The sequence below is a fragment of the Oncorhynchus gorbuscha genome, linkage group LG05, assembly GCF_021184085.1.
Source record: "Oncorhynchus gorbuscha isolate QuinsamMale2020 ecotype Even-year linkage group LG05, OgorEven_v1.0, whole genome shotgun sequence".
Classification (NCBI taxonomy): Eukaryota; Metazoa; Chordata; class Actinopteri; order Salmoniformes; family Salmonidae; genus Oncorhynchus; species Oncorhynchus gorbuscha.
In genome coordinates this window covers 10,925,080-10,945,079 of record NC_060177.1, presented here as the reverse complement: position 1 = coordinate 10,945,079, position 20,000 = coordinate 10,925,080, and the positions used below count along the sequence as shown (strand labels likewise).

General features: G+C 45.8%; 1 protein-coding gene across 1 annotated transcript in view; it reads left to right on the top strand.

The window, feature by feature from the left end:
* The window catches only part of adamtsl3 (ADAMTS-like 3), a 204,063-nt gene that overhangs the window by 164,409 nt on the left and 19,654 nt on the right, over window positions 1–20,000 (top strand). The window contains exons 16-17 of the mRNA XM_046348979.1: window positions 7,766–8,061; window positions 10,810–10,942. Of these exons, the coding sequence (XP_046204935.1) occupies window positions 7,766–8,061; window positions 10,810–10,942 (429 nt within the window). The remainder of the gene's footprint in view (window positions 1–7,765; window positions 8,062–10,809; window positions 10,943–20,000) is intronic.

Genomic DNA, 20,000 nt, shown 5'->3' with positions numbered 1-20,000 from the left:
CACACACACACACACACACACACACACACACACACACACACACACACACACACACACACACACACACACACACACACACACACACACACACACACACACACACAAACACCAAGAGAACCTGGATGGAAGTCTACTTCTGCCATTGGCTCCTGTTTCTCTCTCTATCTCTCTCTCTCTCTCTCTCTCTCTCTCTCTCTCTCTCTCTCTCTCTCTCTCTCTCTCTCTCTCTCTCTCTCTCTCTCTCTCTCTCTCTCTCTCTCTGTCTCTAGAACATTCTGAACTCCCATAGAGCTATATTATTAGAGCTGCTAGAACTGTGTTCCCAAGGGCACTCTTTTTCCTAGTGCACTACATTTGACCATAGATAAGTCTAGAGGCTCTTGTCAAAAGTAGTGCATCTTTGTACCGTTAGCCCCCACGAATGGACCAATCAGGTTAGAGCCCACTGGGCCATACACAGTCCAATACAGGCCCCCTAGTAAAGACACAACCCTGGCCACTGCCAGAGGAAAGTAAGTGCAGTCCCCAGCATCACACACACACACACACACACACACACACACACACACACACACACACACACACACACACACACACACACACACACACACACACACACACACATGAAGAAGCAGACATACACAAGCGTGCGTGCATACCTCCTCCGCCGCGGTCGGCTGTGGTCTTCCAAAGGCATTGCTTATTAAACAGTATGTGGAGTAAATGTGTGTGTCCCTTTCCTACAGTCAAATTACTAAAGCACCCTCTAGTGGCCTCATGGGTGGAAAGGTATTTGTAATTTCATAGTTATTAAACATATATTTTTTTAAACACATAACATCCAGTGTTTCTATGTCAAACAGTTTTGTTATATTTCAGTCATCTGTAATGCATTTAAAGTGTATTATTGGGATGCAAACTCAACATTTAATACATTTAAAATCTATATCTGACATGATACAGGTGTCTTCTTTTTTTATCCCATAACCATGTGTGTGAGGTGTATACTTCTGTTTCAAAGTAGAATTGTATAAGACTACCAAGGAGAGAGAGACCCAGCAGTAGTTGAACAACTTATCAGGAACACAGCAGATCTGGCAACCCTCAGTATAGTCTGAGCAAAGGGTTGCCAGATTGAGTTGTTTCCTTTGATAACTTGTCTCGTATTACTGCTGTAGTGCCTAACCCCTATCAGAGACTTCCCTTTTAGACGTTCCTTTTCCGCACAGTTACTCATGTTGCTATATATAGGAGAACACTCCAGGATTCCGGTGGTGTGTGTGTGCATGCGTGTGTAGAGGCTGAGTCACTGAGCATGGCGGTCCGGATGTCTCCAACACAAGCCCTTATCACGGGCCTGATAACTCACACATATACACACATACCGCCAGAGCTTATCCACAGGTCTGTGCTAATGTCCTGGTGGGTTTCCTCTCCTTCCTCTGGTGGTGATGAGCATGTGATTATGGCCTGCTGCTGTGGTCCTGTTAGTACTGACACACACACCCTGGGATCTGTCAGGTCTAGAGGCTCACACACCCACACACACTCTCTTACACACACCCACACACACACACTCTCTTACACACCCACACACACACACACACACACACACACACACACACACACACACACACACACACACACACACACACACACACACACACACACACACACACACACACACACACACACACACTACGTAATCGCTACCACACTGCGCATAACCCATCTGGACAAGAGGACAAGAGAAATACCTATGTGAGAATGCTGTTCATCGACTACAGCTCAGCATTTAACACCATAGTACCCTCCAAACTCGTCATCAAGCTCGAGACCCTGTGCAACTGGGTATTGGACTTCCTGACGGCCACCCCCAGGTGGTGAGGGTAGGCAACAACATCTCCACCCTGCTGATCCTCAACACTGGGGCCTCACAAGGGTGCGTTCTGAGCCCTCTCCTGTACTCCCTGTTAACCCACGACTGCGTGGCCACGCACGCCTCCAACTCAATCATCAAGTTTACGGACGACACTACAGTTGTCAGGACCCGGTTACGAACCCGGGTCTCCGGAGTGAGAAAAAGTCACTTAACCAACTGAGCCACGAATAGTCGGCAGGACCCAGAAGATGAGGCAGACACAGCAGTACTTGAGATGGTGTATTTAATGAAGTAAAAAGTGAAGTCCTTCAGGAAAACATGTAACTCCACAACCTCAAAAGGAATTCCACAAGAACAAAGGTAATCCTCCAAGACAAAAAAAGGTAAATCCACAAGGTGGTAGGTAAAGCATAAAAAGCCTCAAAAGATACTCAAAAATAAATAAACAAGAACAAAAAACAGAATTCCACAAGAGAGTCCACCGGGATCAACAAGAGTTCACAGAATACTAGGGCTGGGTGCTAACATACAAACACAGAGCAAAGAACTGAGGAAAACTAAGGGTTTAAATACAATCAGGGGAAACGAGGCACAGGTGCAAATAATAATGGGGATCAAGGGAAAACAAAAGGTCAAAAAGCACAATGGGGGCATCTAGTGACCAAAAACCGGAACAACCCTGGCCAAATCCTGACAACAGTGGTAGGCTTGATTACCAACAACGAGGAGACAGCCTACAGGGAGCAGTTGAGGGCCCTCGGAGTGTGGTGTCAGGAAAATAACCTCACACTCAACGTCAACAAAACAAAGGAGATGATTGTGGACTTCAGGAAACAGCAGAGGGAGCACCCACCTATCCACATCGACAAGACAGTAGTGGAGAGGGTAGTAAGTTTTAAGTTCCTCGGCGTACACATCACGGACAAACCGAATTGGTCCACCCACACAGATAGCGTTGTGAAGAAGGCGCAGCAGCGCCTCTTTAACCTCAGGAGGCTGAAGAAATTCGGCTTGTCACCAAAAGCACTCACAAACTTTTACAGATGCACAATTGAGAGCATCCTGTCGGGCTGTATCACCGCCTGGTATGGCAACTGCTCCGCCCACAACCGTAAGGCTCTCCAGAGGGTGGTGAGGTCTGCACAAAGCATCACCGGGGGCAAACTAGGTGTATCAAAGCAGGGACTGAGAGACTAAAAAACAGCTTCTATCTCAAGGCCATCAGACTGTTAAACAGCCATCACTAGCAGAGTGACTGCTGCCAACATACTGACTCAACTCCAGCCACTTTAATAACGGAATTGATGTAAAAAATGTATCACTAGCCACTTTAAACAATGCCACTTAATATAATGTTTACATACCCTACATTACTCATCTCATATGTATATACTGAACTCTATACCATCTACTGTACCTTGCCATCTTTATGTAATACATGTATCACTAGCCACTTTAAACAATGGCACTTTTATATGTTTACATACCCTACAGTACTCATCTCATATGTATATACTGAACTCTATACCATCTACTGTACCTTGCCATCTTTATGTAATACATGTATCACTAGCCACTTTAAACAATGCCACTTTTATATGTTTACATGCCTATGCCGTTCTGTACCATCACTCATTCATATATCTTTATGTACATATTCTTTATCCCTTTACACTTGTGTGTATAAGGTAATAGTGGTGCAATTGTTACCCGTTGGTAATTACTGCATTATCGGAACTAGAAGCACAAGCATTTCGCTACACTCGCATTAACATCTGCTAACCGTATGTGACAAATAAAATTTGATTTGATTTGACATGCACACACACACGCAGAGATACACATTAACACATATACACACAGATACACACACATAGATACACACACACACACACACACACACACACACACACACACACACACACACACACACACACACACACACACACACACACACACACACACACACACACACACACACACACACACACACACACACACACACACACACACACACACACACACACACACACACATACACACACACACACACAGCTTCCCTACCACCTCATTCACCCTCATTAGTTCCCGACGTCTTTGGAAGTAAAGCACTTTACATCAGTCCTTCACCCCCGTACATAGAAGAGTCTGTTTTCTCCATTTACATTCTGACATCATCATGATCTTTCTTAATGCCATGGTCTAAACATGACAGATACACACACACACACACATACACACACACACACACAGCTTCCCTACCACCTCATTCACCCTCATTAGTTCCCGACGTCTTTGGAAGTAAAGCACTTTACATCAGTCCTTCACCCCCGTACATAGAAGAGTCTTTCTTAATGCCATGGTCTAAACATGACAGATACACACACACACACACACACAGATACACACACACACAGATACACACACACACACACTCACACACACACACACAGATACACACACACACACACTCTCACACACACACACACACAGATACACACACACACAGATACACACACACACACACTCACACACACACACACAGATACACACACACACACACTCTCACACACACACACACACAGATACACACACACACACACTCTCACACACACACACACACACACACACACACACACACACACACACACACACACACACACACACACACACACACACACACACACACACACACACACACACACACACACACACACACACACACACACACACACACACACACACACACACACACCGGTCCAAACATGACACACTACGGCTGTGAGGGAATAGCAGGGCCCATAAAACGGAATCCCAGGCGCTAGAAGAATGTTTAGACAGCGGGACCAGGGTGTGTGTGTGTTGACTTTCTCATATGGCTTTGGGGGACGATTGGACAAATGTAACTACTTTCACAAACCCACTGGAATGGCATTACTTTTATAAGCAGTAGAAAAATACAAGACATGAATATTGTCACGATCTGATTTCTGTCACTTCAAACATTTATTTTGTTAATGAAGAAATGTTATTTTTTTCATTCTTCATTCTCTCTCATTCTTTCTCTTTGTCTCTCCTTCTTTTTTTCCCCACCTCTCTACCTCCCTCCCTACTGAGTATAGATACAACACACTACAAATGTAAAAGATTGTTCTTTCACTGAAATATACTATGTATCCAAAATGTATGTCAGAGTACAGCTTAGGACTTCAGTCGGTCTTTGTTAGGTTGGCTCAGCCAGAAAGTGTCTGTCATTCAGTGTTAGTCTGCATTCCAAATGGCATGATTTTCCTACAAGTCTTAGAAAGAATTGTTCCAAAAGTTTAGGGTAGGGTTCTACCAAGAACTGGTTTGATCAAAATAACCCTTTTTGGAAGACAAAGGCAAAGGGTTCTTTGATGATTCTTTGGAAGGCAAGAAGTGTTCTACATAGAACCATATATACTATTTCCCAGCATGCTCTATTGCAGCGAGATTTTCGGAATTGTTTGTTTTACTGTAATATCTATGTTTTTGCATGCGCATTGCTTGGTTGATTCCTTTTATGCTACACAAAAATAAATAACATACAGTTTTCGAAACGAATCCAATATGTTAGTAATTGGATTTATTGCATCTGTTACTGAGATGGTTGTTCCTGTTTAGATGATTGAGTTAGTCTCAGTATTCAATCTTCCCAACCCTGGCAATCATTCTGAATGCAGGTTGCAGGATCTTTTAACTCTGGCTGGATTCTAATATATTGCCAGTTTAATGTGACTTGCAGGCCTGATGTGGCCTGTAAACCAGGATGTTCCTAACACCACTGTGCTAGGGTATAACTAGGCCCTCACATAAAGGCCTTATGATACATGCAATGTATTGTCAAAACTAATTACATTTTAAAGTCTAATAAGGTTAGTGGAAGTGTTCATGGAGGGTTATAGGAAGAACCCCCCCAAAGATAAAAAGGTTCTCGGTAGAGAACTTCTACACCTTCATTGTTTGCTGTTTGGGGTTTTAAACTGGGTTTCTGTACAGCACTTTGAGATATCAGCTGATGTAAGAAGGGCTATATAAATACATTTGATTTGATTTAGAACCCTTCACAGACGGTTCTAGGAAGAACCTTTAGATTATAAGATGGTTATTGGTAGAACCCTTCATAGAGGGTTCTAGTTAGAACCATACGGTGCCTTTGGAAAGTATTCAGACCCCTTTCATTTTTCTGCATCTTGCTACGTTACAGCCTCATTCTAAAATGGATTGCATAAAAAACATCCTCAGTAATCTACACACAATACCCCATAACGACAAAGTGAAAACAGGTATTTAGAAATGTTTGTACATGTATTACAAATAAAACAAAACAGAAATACCTTATTTACATAAGTATTCAGACCCTTTGCTATAAGACTCAAAATGTTGTTCAGGTGCATCCTGTTTCCACTGATCATCCTTGAGATGTTTCTACAACTTGATTGGAGTCCACCTGTGGTAGATTAGATTAATTGGACATGATTTGGAAAGGCAGACACCTGTCTATATAAGGTCCCACAGTTGACAGTGCATGTCAGTGCAAAAACCAAGCTATGAGGTTGAAGGAATTGTCCCTAGAGCTCTGAGACAGGATTGTGTCGAGGCACAGATCCGGGGAAGGTTAACAAAACATTTCTACAGCTTTGAAGGTCCCCAAGAACACAGTGACCTCCATCATTCTTCCTACAGCTGGCCTCCCGGCCAAACTGAGCATTCGGGAGAAGGGCCTTGGTCAGGGAGCTGACCAAGAACCCGATGGTCACACTGACAGAGCTCTAGAGTTACTCTGTGGAGATGGGAGGACCTTCCAGAAGGACAAACATCTCTGCAGTACCCCACCAATCAGGCCTTTATGGTAGAGTGGCCCAACGGAAGCCACTCCTCAGTAAAAGGCACATGACAACCCACTTGAAGTTTGCCTAAAGGCAACTAAAAACTCTCAGACCATGAGAAACAAGATTCTCTGTTTCTGATGAAACCAAGATACTCTTTGGCCTGAATGCCAAGCGTCATGTATGGAGGAAGCATGGTGGTGTCAGCATCATGCTGTGTGGGTGTTTTTCAGCGGCAGGGACTGGGAGACTAGTCAGGATCGAGGCAAAGATTAACAGAGCCAAGTACAGAGAGATCCTTGATGAACACCTGCTCCAGAGCGCTCAGGACCTCAGAATAAGGTGAACGTTCGCCTTCCAACAGGACAACGACCCTCAGCACACAGCCAAGACAACGCAGGAGTTGCTTCGGGACAAGTCCTGTAAATAGTTGTGCAGCAAAGTCCCCCCCCCCCCCCCCCCCATCCTGCCTGACAGAGGTTGAGAGGATCTGCAGAGAAGAATGGGAAACTCCCCAAATCCAGGTGTGCCAAGCTTGTAGCGTCACCCAAGAAGATGTGAGGCTTTAATTGCTGTCTAAAGGTTTTCAAGAAGGTACTGAGTAAAGGGTCTGAATACTTATGTAAATGTGATATTACTGTTTTTATTTTTATAAATTAGCAAACATTTCTACAAACCTGTTTTTGCTTGGTCATTATAGGCTATTATGTGTAGATTGATGAGGGAAGATAACGATTTAATACATTTTAGAATTTGTCTGTAACCTAACAAAATGTGGAATAAGTCAAGGGGTCTGAATACTTTCCAAAGGCACTGTATGTAGGAGGTTCTTTGAAGGTTCTTTTGAAGAAAAAAAACATACAAATGTCAGTTTTTTAAAATTGTTGTATGAAACCACTTAATTCTTATGAAAAAAGTAGAGATGCATTTTACTTTTGACGGTCAAAAACTGACATATACAATGTCATCCGCGTTCATCTCAGTGTTACCTAACTCCATTCACTGAGTCTTCCTCTCTGTGTGTACTCTCCAGGTTAATCCCAGGGTCGTGGTCTCCCTGCAGCGTCACCTGTGGGCTCGGCAAACAGACACGGGAGCTGAAGTGTCGTGTCCTCCTCTCCTTCACCCAGACGGAGGTGGACCTGCCCGAGGAGGAGTGCGGTGAAGAGCGGCCCCAGCTGGAGAGGCCCTGCGATGGGGGAGCCTGTACTCTAGGCCCAGGCTTCTCTCCTGACCTCCAGGATCCTCAAGGCCCTCACACCCAGGGGGAGGAGCCCCACCACTGGGACTACAGGGGCTTTAGTGGCTGCTCGGCCTCCTGTGCTACAGGTGAGCTGCACCGGTGCTTCAACGAAACCTAAACGTTGTCCCTAACATTGTAACATTGTTATCCCAACCATCATACCAAACATATTGTCACCTTCTGAACTTTATTTCCTTTGTTTTGTATTTATTTAGTATGGTCAGGGCGTGAGTTGGGTGGGCAGTCTATGTTTGTTTTTCTATGATTTGGGTATTTCTATGTTTCGGCCTAGTATGGTTCTCAATCAGAGGCAGGTGTCATTAGTTGTCTCTGATTGAGAATCATACTTAGGTAGCCTGGGTTGCACTGTTTGTTTGTGGGTGATTGTCTATGTTGATGGCTTGTTTCAGCGCAGCTCGCATTAGCTTCACAGTTGTTATTTTGTTTACTGTTTTTGTGTAGTGTTTCAGTGTTCAGTTCTTTCTTTAATTAAACATTCAACATGAACACATATCACGCTGCATTCTGGTCCTCCGATCCTTCTCGCCTCTCCTCTCCTCTTCAGATGAAGAGGAGGACGACCGTGACACATATTTTCCCAAACATTATCTGAAATAATACTGCCACATTATCCCAAAAGGTCATACAAAACATATTCCCAAACATTTAAACAAACATTATCCTAAACATTACCCTAGGTATAATCCTAAAATTTCAAACACGACTAAAAAGGGTTGTACTCTAGCATTATCCCAAACATGCAACATCCTTGTCTACATGATACATCTGGTAATTACTCAAATAACTCCTTCACTATTACCCTGTGAGATGGCTTTCTTATTAAAGTTTCATATTTATTTTATACAGGATGGGATTCTCATAGTCGTATACAGGAGGTCAGGGGTGTCGAACTCATTTCCCCCCGGGGGCCACATTTGTTCTTTAATGGAGTTCAGAAGGCCACAGTGAAAATTGCTTATATTTCCTTGCCATAAAATTTTGCAAAACATAGTCCTCTATCCATCAGGGAATTTTCAGTGCTGCCTGACTGTCTAGTGATTATTAGCAAGCTAAACAGTCAAGAAACTGTATGAATATAGGTCCATTATCATTTCTACACAGTTTGGATTTGGTTTCAGTCATTTGAAAGTATATTGAGTTAGTTTCCCCCAAAACAAAAATGGTATTCATTTAGAAGAAGAACAAGTAGTCAAACCCCTGCAGTAGATGCTTTGTTTCTATCTCAGTGTCCATGTGTGACCTCTTTGTTTCTCTAACCCCACTATCTCACTCTCAGCTCTCCCTCTCTCAGCTCTCCCTCTCTCAGCTCACCCTCTCTCAGCTCGCCCTCTCTCAGCTCGCCCTCTCTCAGCTCTCCCTCTCTCAGCTCTCCCTCTCTCAGCTCTCCCTCTCTCAGCTCTCCCTCTCTCAGCTCGCCCTCTCTCAGCTCTCCCTCTCTCAGCTCGCCCTCTCTCAGCTCGCCCTCTCTCAGCTCTCCCTCTCTCAGCTCTCCCACTCTCAGCTCTCCCTCTCTCAGCTCTCCCTCTCTCAGCTCTCCCTCTCTCAGCTCTCCCTCTCTCAGCTCGCCCTCTCTCAGCTCTCCCTCTCTCAGCTCTCCCTCTCTCAGCTCGCCCTCTCTCAGCTCTCCCTCTCTCAGCTCTCCCTCTCTCAGCTCTCCCTCTCTCAGCTCGCCCTCTCTCAACTCTCCCTCTCTCAGCTCGCCCTCTCTCAGCTCGCCCTCTGTCAGCTCTCCCTCTCTCAGCTCTCCCTCTCTCAGCTCTCCCTCTCTCAGCTCGCCCTCTCTCAGCTCTCCCTCTCTCAGCTCTCCCTCTCTCAGCTCTCCCTCTCTCAGCTCGCCCTCTCTCAACTCTCCCTCTCTCAGCTCGCCCTCTCTCAGCTCGCCCTCTGTCAGCTCTCCCTCTCTCAGCTCGCCCTCTCTCAGCTCGCCCTCTCTCAGCTCTCCCTCTCTCAGCTCTCCCACTCTCAGCTCTCCCTCTCTCAGCTCTCCCTCTCTCAGCTCGCCCTCTCTCAGCTCGCCCTCTCTCAGCTCGCCCTCTCTCAGCTCTCCCTCTCTCAGCTCTCCCACTCTCAGCTCTCCCTCTCTCAGCTCTCCCTCTCTCAGCTCGCCCTCTCTCAGCTCTCCCTCTCTCAGCTCTCCCTCTCTCAGCTCTCCCTCTCTCAGCTCTCCCTCTCTCAGCTCTCCCTCTCTCAGCTCGCCCTCTCTCAACTCTCCCTCTCTCAGCTCGCCCTCTCTCAGCTCGCCCTCTGTCAGCTCTCCCTCTCTCAGCTCGCCCTCTCTCAGCTCGCCCTCTCTCAGCTCTCCCTCTCTCAGCTCTCCACTCTCAGCTCGCCCTCTCTCAGCTCTCCCTCTCTCAGCTCTCCCTCTCTCAGCTCTCCTCTCTCAGCTCTCCCTCTCTCAGCTCGCCCTCTCTCAACTCTCCCTCTCTCAGCTCGCCCTCTCTCAGCTCGCCCTCTGTCAGCTCTCCCTCTCTCAGCTCGCCCTCTCTCAGCTCTCCCTCTCTCAGCTCTCCCTCTCTCAGCTCTCCCTCTCTCAGCTCTCCCTCTCTCAGCTCTCCCTCTCTCAACTCTCCCTCTCTCAACTCTCCCTCTCTCAGCTCTCCCTCTCTCAACTCTCCCTCTCTCAGCTCCCCTCTCTCAGCTCTCCCTCTCTCAGCTCCCCTCTCTGTTGTTCTCTGTTTTTGGTCTCCTTGCACTCCACCTTGTCATTCTCCACCTAAACCACCCCTCCTCTCTCTCTCTCTCTCTCTCTCTCTCTCTCAGCCTGCCCCCCTCCTCCTCTCTCTCTCTCTAACTCTGTTCCCCCTCTCCCCCAGGGAGACAGACAGCAGTGGTCAGGTGTGTGAGCCGGGAGAGAGGAGGAGAGGAGGTTGACGATTCTCTCTGTGACCCCTCTAGCCGCCCTCCAGTAATGGGTCGCATCTGCAACCCCGAGCCGTGTCCCCCAAGGTGAGAATCTAACACACATTAGGCAATCCTCTGCTGACTGGCTGGCTGGGTTGAAGTTCAGGCCAATCACAACTAGAGGTCGACTGATTATGATTTTTCAACGCCGATACCGATTATTGGAGGGCCAAAAAAAAGCAGATATCTATTAATTGGCCGATTTTGATTTATTTATTTGTAATAATGACAATTACAACAATACTGAATTAACATTTATTTTAACTTAATATAATACATCAATTAAAATAGATTTAGCCTCAAATAAATAATGAAACATTTTCAATTTGGTTTAAATAATGCAAAAACAAAGTGTTGGAGAAGTTAAAGTGCAATATGTGCCATGTTTGAGTTCCTTGCTCAGAACATGAGAACATATGAAAGTTGGTGGTTCCTTTTAACATGAGACCTTCAATATTCCAAGGTAAGAAGTGTTAGGTTGTAGTTAATATAGTTTTTATAGGACTATTTCTCTCTATACCATTTGTATTTCATATACCTTTGACTATTGGATGTTTTTATAGGCACTTTAGTATTGCCAGTGTAACAGTATAGCTTCCGTCCCTCTCCTCGCCCCTACCCTGGCTCAAACCAGGAACACATCGACAACAGCGACACTCGAAGCAGCGTTACCCATCACTCCACAAAAGAGCGAGGGGAATAACTACTCCAAGTCTCAGAGCGAGTGACGTTTGAAACGCTATTAGCGTGCACCCCGCTAACTAGCCAGCCATTTCACATCGGTTACACCAGCCATTAGGCTGATAGGCTTGAAGTCATAAACAGCACTGTGCTTGCGAAGAGCTGCTGGCAAAACACAAGAAAGTGCTGTTTGAATGAATGCTTACGAGCCTCCTCTATCAAATATCAAATCATTGGCTTTATTATAACATAATAACACACAGAAATACGAGCCTTTGGTCATTAATATGGTAGAATCCGGAAACTATCATTGAGAAAACAAAAAGTTTATTATTTCAGTGAAATACGGAACTGTTCAGTATTTTATCTAACGGGTAGCATCCCTAAGTCTAAATATTATTGTTACATTGTACAACCTTCAATGTTATGTCATAATTACGTAAAATTCTGGCAAATTAGTTTGCAATGATCCAGGCTGCCCAAACTGTGTAATGAACGCAAGAGAAGTGACACAATTTCACCTGGTTAATATTGCCTGCTAACCTGGATTTCTTTTAGCTAAATATGCAGGTTTAAAAAATATATACTTCTGTGTATTGATTTTAAGAAAGGCATTGGTGTTTAGGGTTAGGTTCAGTCATGCAACGATTGTGCTTTTTTCGCAAATGTGCTTTTGTTAAATCGTCCCCCAGTGTTGCATCGATTATATGCAACGCGGGACACGCTAGATAAACTAGTAATATCATCAACCATGTGTAGTTAACTAGTGATTATGATTAATTGATTGATTGTTTTTTATAAGATAAGTTTAATGCGAGCTAGCAACTTACCTTGGCTTCTACTGCATTCGCGTAACAGGCAGGCTCCTCCTGGAGTGCAATGAGAGGCAGGTGGTTAGAGCGTTGGACTAGTTAACTGTAAGGTTAACTGTAAGGTTAACTGTAAGGTTGCAAGATTGGCTCAGTGGAATAGAAATAAGCATTTTAGCATAAATATAATACAGGAAGGCACATATTCTAGTACAATATTTACACATGTATTGGGGAAGGGGGGGATTGGGGGGCAAGTGTTTAAATTGTGCAGTATTAGCATTAGTAAATACAAGTCTGTTAGCAGAAATTGTGATGTAAGTGCAAAGGTGCAGAAAGTCCGTGCAAATGGTCAGTCCAGTTCAAGTGTTCACCATACCTGTAGATAGAAACTGTCTTCTTCAGGCACCATTTCAAGTAGATGTCCTGGATGGGTGGAAACACACCCCAGTGATGTACTGGGCCATCTTCACCACCCGCTGGAGGGCCTTGCAGTCATAGACAGAGCCATTCCCATACCAGGCTGTGAGGTAACCGGTCAGGATGCTCTCGGTGGTGCAGTGGTAGTATTTGGAGAGGATCCGGGGTGGCACGCTGAATTTCTTTATCTGCCTTAAGAAGTAAAGATCCTGTTGTGCCCTCTTGACAAGAGCGGTGGTGTTGTTGGTCCATGTCAAGTCTTTGGTGAGGTGGACGTGGAGGAACCTAAAACTGCTGACTCTCTCTACTGCAGTGCCGTTGATGTGGATCGGGGCGTGTTCCCTCATCTGCATCCTGAAGTTGACAATAAACTCCTTTGTTCTGCTGATATTGAGGGAGAGCTTGTTGTCCTGCCAGTTCACTCACATCCCTATAGGCTGACTCAGGCCTACAACCGTGGTGTGGTCAGCAAACTTGATGATGGAGGGGGTGTCGCCACACAGTCATGGGTGAACAGGGAATACAGCAGAGGAGTGAGGACACACCCCTGGGGGGCCCCTGTGTTAAGAGTGTGGAGGAGATGTTGTTGCCAATCCTCACAGCCTGTGGTCTGCTTGTCAGGAAGTCCAGGATCTAGTTGCAGAGGGTGGTGTTCAGACGCAGGGCTTTGAGCTTGGTGTCAAGCTTGGAGGGAACAATAGTGTTGAATGCTAAACTTAGTCAATTAACAGCATTCTCACATAGGTGTTCCTCTTGTGCAGATGTGTTACGGCTGTGTGTGTGTGTGCGTGTCGGTGTGCATTAGTTCGTGTGTGCTTCTCTTACCCGTAAACACATTAACATACTCCTTCCAACGTTCCTCATTGTCCAGTGAAGGCAAACATCCTCTGTCACCCAGGATGTTTGTTAGCGACCAATCGGATGTTTCTGTTCCTGTAACAACATCCTGTTGTAGTAAATGTGAAACTGAGGTAAACCCGGTGGAAGCACAGCGGAACTGTTTTCTCCTCTCGACCGTGTCCCTCTAACTGAAACCTTTCCTTTACTGTCTTATTTAGGCATCTGGTTGTTTGTTTCCCTTCTGACAAGGCCTGCTGCACACTAAGTCTGTGTCATAAATGGCACCCTATTCCCTATGTAGTGCACTACTTGCTGGTCAAAATAAGTGCACTCTATAGGGAACAAAATAACTGCACTCTATAGGGAATTGGAGAGGGAATGTAGGTGTTCTGGCAGAGGTGAATGTCATTTGAGAGAGGACAGGTTCTCAGAGCATCAGACAAAGACAGATACAGGCAGACACACACAGTACCCAGAGACAGATACAGGCACACACACACAGTACCCAGAGACAGATACAGGCAGACACACAGTACCCAGACCCAGACAGGCTGACACACACAGTACCCAGAGAAAGACAGGCCGACACACACAGTACCCAGAGAAAGACAGGCCGACACACACATTACCCAGAGAAAGACAGGCCGACACACACAGTACCCAGAGACAGACAGGCCAAACACGCAGTACCCAGAGAAAGACAGACCGACACACGCAGTACCCAGACCCAGACAGGCCGACACACACAGTACCCAGACCCAGACAGGCCGACACACGCAGTACCCAGACCCAGACTTAAAGATGAGGATCAGCCAACCAAGCCCCAAATTGCCGTCACAATCCATGGAACTGTGTAGTTTTTAACATACACAGAACGCAGGTGGTTCCAATATCACTGGCAAGGTCTCAGCTTGTGTTTTTAAAAAACTTGTTATGAAATCATTTAAGTGTCAGCCATGCATTCCTTCAGAGACATAGGGTTAGTCCCAAATTGTACCCTATTCCCTATATAGTGCACTACTTTTGACCAGGACCCAAAATGCACTAAATAGAGATTAGAGAGCCATTTGGGACGAAGACATACCCTTTGAGCGAAGCACAGCTTCTAAAAACAAAAACAAATTCATTCAACATTAGACTAACTTGGAAATGAGGTTCATCTTTGTAATTAAAGTTAGGATAAACATTGCAAATACATTTTTGTTTTCTATGGTGAAATCAAACTTAGAATAAACATCTAGATGATTACTGCATCGTGGAGAGGCTTGAATAATAATACAATTGGAGTTTGTGGTCTGACATAACAACTACTAATGGCTTCAGCAGTAACCTGAGTAAAGTTGTTTCTCCAACTGCAGAAACACAGTAGACTCTCTGGCCCCAGAGTTGAGCTCATACAAGACATGTTCATTCAGACAGCCCTAAGATGCCACACAGACAGCCCTATGATGCCACACAGACAGCCCTATGATGCCACACAGACAGCCCTATGATGCCACACAGACAGCCCTATGATGCCACACAGACAGCCCTATGATGCCACACAGACAGCCCTATGATGCCACACAGACAGCCCTATGATGCCACACAGACAGCCCTATGATCCCACACAGACAGCCCTATGATGCCACACAGACAGCCCTATGATGCCACACAGACAGCCCTATGATGCCACACAGACAGCCCTATGATGCCACACAGACAGCCCTATGATCCCACACAGACAACCCTATGATGCTACACAGACAGCCCTATGATGCCACACAGACAGCCCTATGATGCCACACAGACAGCCCTATGATGCCACACAGACAACCCTATGATGCCACCCAGACAGCCCTATGATGCCACACAGACAGCCCTATGATGCCACCCAGACAGCCCTATGATGCCGCACAGACAGCCCCATGATGCCACCCAGACAGCCCTATGATGCCACCCAGACAGCCCAATATGCCACACAGACAGCGCTATGATGCCACCCAGACAGCCCTATGATGCCACACAGACAGCCCTATGATGCCACACAGACAACCCTATGATGCCACCCAGACAGCCCTATGATGCCACACAGACAGCCCTATGATGCCGCACAGACAGCCCCATGATGCCACCCAGACAGCCCTATGATGCCACCCAGACAGCCCAATATGCCACACAGACAGCGCTATGATGCCACCCAGACAGCCCTATGATCCCACACAGACAGCCCTATGATCCCACACAGACAGCCCTATGATGCCACACAGACAGCCCTATGATGTCACCCAGACAGCCCTATGATCCCACACAGACAGTCCTATGATGCCACACAGACAGTCCTATGATGCCACACAGACAGCCCTATGATGCCACCCAGACAGCCCTATGATGCCACACAGACAGCCCTATGATGCCACACAGACAACCCTATGATGCCACCCAGACAGCCCTATGATGCCACACAAACAGCCCTATGATGCCACCCAGACAGCCCTATGATGCCACACAGACAGCCCCATGATGTCACCCAGACAGCCCTATGATGCCACCCAGACAGACCAATATGCCACACAGACAGCTCTATGATGCCACACAGACAGCCCTATGATCCCACACAGACAGCCCTATGATCCCACACAGATAGCCCTATGATACCACACAGACAGTGGGCATGGAGGTGGGCAGGGATTTGGGTGACAGGCCATACCAGCCAGGAGTAGCATTTGTATCTCAATATCTCTAAAGCGGCTCCCCTTCCTTCATCTCCTTCCCTTCAATCCCACTATTGAGATACACCCCAAGTCTGTGGCACTAGGACAGTGGGCATGGAGAGGTTAGTAAGAGTGTGGGTACCAGCCATGCCATAGACTAACAACACCACCACTCTTGTCAAGAGGGCGCAACAGCGTCTCTACTTCCTAAAGCGGCTGAAGAAATTTGCATGCCACCCGGGTCCTCTCCAAATACTACCACTGCACCATCCAGAGCATGGTTGCATCATGGCCTGGTATGGAAATTGCTCCGGCCATGACTGCAAGGCCCAGTAAATCACAGGGACCGTACTCCCTCGCATTCCACGAAATCTATTTGAAACAGTGCGAGGAAGGCACACAGCATCATCAAGGACTCCACACATCCCAGCCACAAGCTGTTCTCTCCCTTCCCGTTGGGCAGATGGTATCGGATCATGAGGTCTGATAACAACAGGCTCAGAGACACAAGCTATCGGACTGCTGAACACTTAAACTGGACTGACCACCTGCTCTGACTCTCTGCACCTTAGCACACATGCACTCACACACACACACACACACACACACACACACACACACACACACACACACACACACACACACACACACACACACACACACACACACACACACACACACACACACACACACACACACACACACACACACACACACACACACACACACACACACACACACACACACACACACACACACACACACACATATATACATTCATACTACATACATATCACAACTGCTGCTACCAGACTCTTATTATACTGCCTCATTTAAACACTTCCCTCCTTCCCCAAAACATGTATGTAAATATGTAAATATTGGACTATAAATGATCCCTTCCAGAATTATACTGACGTTAACATGTTTATTCTGTTCTACTGAGCTGTTTACTTTGTGAGTATTCTTATCTTTTATTATTTGGGGTTCAAGCTGTGAAACTGGTGAAACTCTCTTGTATTTGTTCCACTTCCTTATTATTATTATTATGTTCCTTTTTCTGCTATTTTGGTGAAAACATTCTAGTTCCTGTGAGATGAAAAGGCCCAGGATTGTGTAACTTGGCCCAAGAGCCACACCCTCTCATGCAAATCCATGCGGATTGGCCACATAGTGGCTCAATAACAAGCGATTGGAAATGCAAACTTTGAAAGGTCAGCCCCCGCATCCTGTGTGACCTAGAGTCATGAAATGTTATACATATTTCCCTCTCATCACACAGAACAAACTTGCCTCAAGAACCCATAGAATTCATTATGATGATTATTTTCCACCATTTAGAATTTTGTGAAAAACACTTAAAACACTTAAAACACTACTCCTCTGGCACTGAATGACTCGAACTTCACCAAACGTGATGTCTGAAATCTATAGACCAAAGTCTGTAAGCACATTATAATCCATGTTAGTACGTCAAACAACATTGCTGCAACTGACAAATAAACATTCACGTGGGCGTGGCCTGTCACATAAATGCTTATGAATCAGTCACGGATATTGGTATTGTAACGGAACTTGGGACACGTGTTCCGAACACTGTGAGGACTGGAAATATGCAGGAGCTATACAATGGAGCTATAACGGGTACATTTATTTCTCTTGGTCTGTTTCTCTTGGGACACATGCTCAAGGATATGAGTCTAGCTAACCTGTAAAATATGGTCTGCAGGGTAGTGTATGGTTATATCTGTGGCGAACATTGAATGGTCGTAACAAGAGAGACAGAGAGACTGAAACTGAGAGAGTTTGTGTGTGTGTGTGTGTGTGTGTGTGTGTGTGTGTGTGTGTGTGTGTGTGTGTGTGTGTGTGTGTGTGTGTGTGTGTGTGTGTGTGTGTGTGTGTGTGTGTGTGTGTGTGTGTGTGTGTGTGTGTGTGTGTGTGTGTGTGTGTGTGTGTGTGTGTGTGTGTGTGTGTGTGTGTGTGCGTGTGTGCGTGCGTGCGTTTGAGCAAAAGAGGCAGGAACCTGGTTATTGTTCAAGGAAAAGTCTCTGATTGATTCTAAATGGCTAGTCAGACTGTGCTCTCATTAAGAGAGAATTTGATGAGAGTCAAGCACACACACACACACACACATCACAGATTGTTTTTCCAATCACTAACCCAAATGCAGCAGGATACCTGGCTCAGAGGACTAGTGTTCGCTGCGTTCAGGAAAAGGCTGATCTTGATTAAGATCAAATCGTTTTATTGACACTAATAAGAGCAGTGTTTTATCATAATGCATAAAAACAGAACTAAAGCAGAAATAAACGTACCATTTAGAGTAGAATAACTACTTTCATGGCAGGTTTTGTCGAGCAGTAGATCTTCTCTTGTGGTCGGCTGTATCCAGGTTTCTGTTTCATGAAGATGATGGTTATTGCAGAGTAGAAGACTGCTGTGCTTTTTATGATCTTATAAATACAGACGTCTCAAAGTCTGCATCCCAAATGGCACACTGTTCCCTACATAGTGCACAACTCTTGACCAGAGCCCTATGGGCCCTAGTTAAATGTAGTGCACTATACAGGGAATAGGGTGCCATTTGGGATGCACAAAAATACTTGTGATCCCAGTCAGAACAAAGCCCTGGGAGTGTTGTCTCTGAGGTACTAAGATGGTACGGTATTCTCATCAGTTATCCTGGAGCTCTTAAAATAGACCTCTTAGATAAACAGTGTTTCCTCTTTTGCTTTCTCACGCTTACATAAGACGGTGGATGAAGGCACCATGATTGTGTTCCAAATGACACCCTATGGGCCCTGGTCAGGAGTAGTGCACTACATAAGGAATAGGTGCCATTGGGGACGCAGTCACCATCTCTCTCCTACAGCGTTTTGGTTCCCCAGAAGTACATTCATTTCCAATGGAACGCTGTGTTTGCCTTGCAGCATTGTGTTGCAGAGGCAGTTGCAGTGCGCTCTGTGTGCTGCATACCTTGGATTTATCAAACGTATTTCATCAAACTGTATGTGTAGAAGGCTTGACAGAAATGGTAGCAGAAGGTGAATGTTGAACTATTGTTGCTCACATATGGAGGTGATAATGCGTACCATACCAATAACGCTGTCGGTGTGATCGAGGCGTCAGCCATAAGACTGATAAATAGTTAGTCCAGGTAGCTATTTGGTTAACTATTTAACTATCTTCATTGACCCATTTGACTCATCACATATCCAATCAAATTGTATTAGTCACATATGTTATTCCCGGTGTAACGAAATGCTTGTGTTCCTAGTTGCAACAGTGTAGTAATATCTAACAATACACAACTATACACACTGATCTAAAAGTTCAAGAGTACTGCTGCTCCTTCTTCACCACACTGTCTGTGTGGGTGGACCATTTCAGATGGTCACTTATCTGCAGCTTTTTCACCCTCTCCACTGTGGTCCCGTCGATGTGGATGGGGGTGTGCCCCCTCTGCTGTCCCCCTCTGCTGTCCCCCTCTGCTGTCCCCCTCTGCTGTCCCCCTCTGCTGTCCCCCTCTGCTGTCCCCCTCTGCTGTCTCCTGTAGTCTATGATTAGCTCCTTCATTTTGTTGACATTGAGGGAGAGGTTGTTTTCCTGGCACCACTCCACCAGGTCTCTCACCTCCTCCCTGTTGGCTCTCCTCATTGT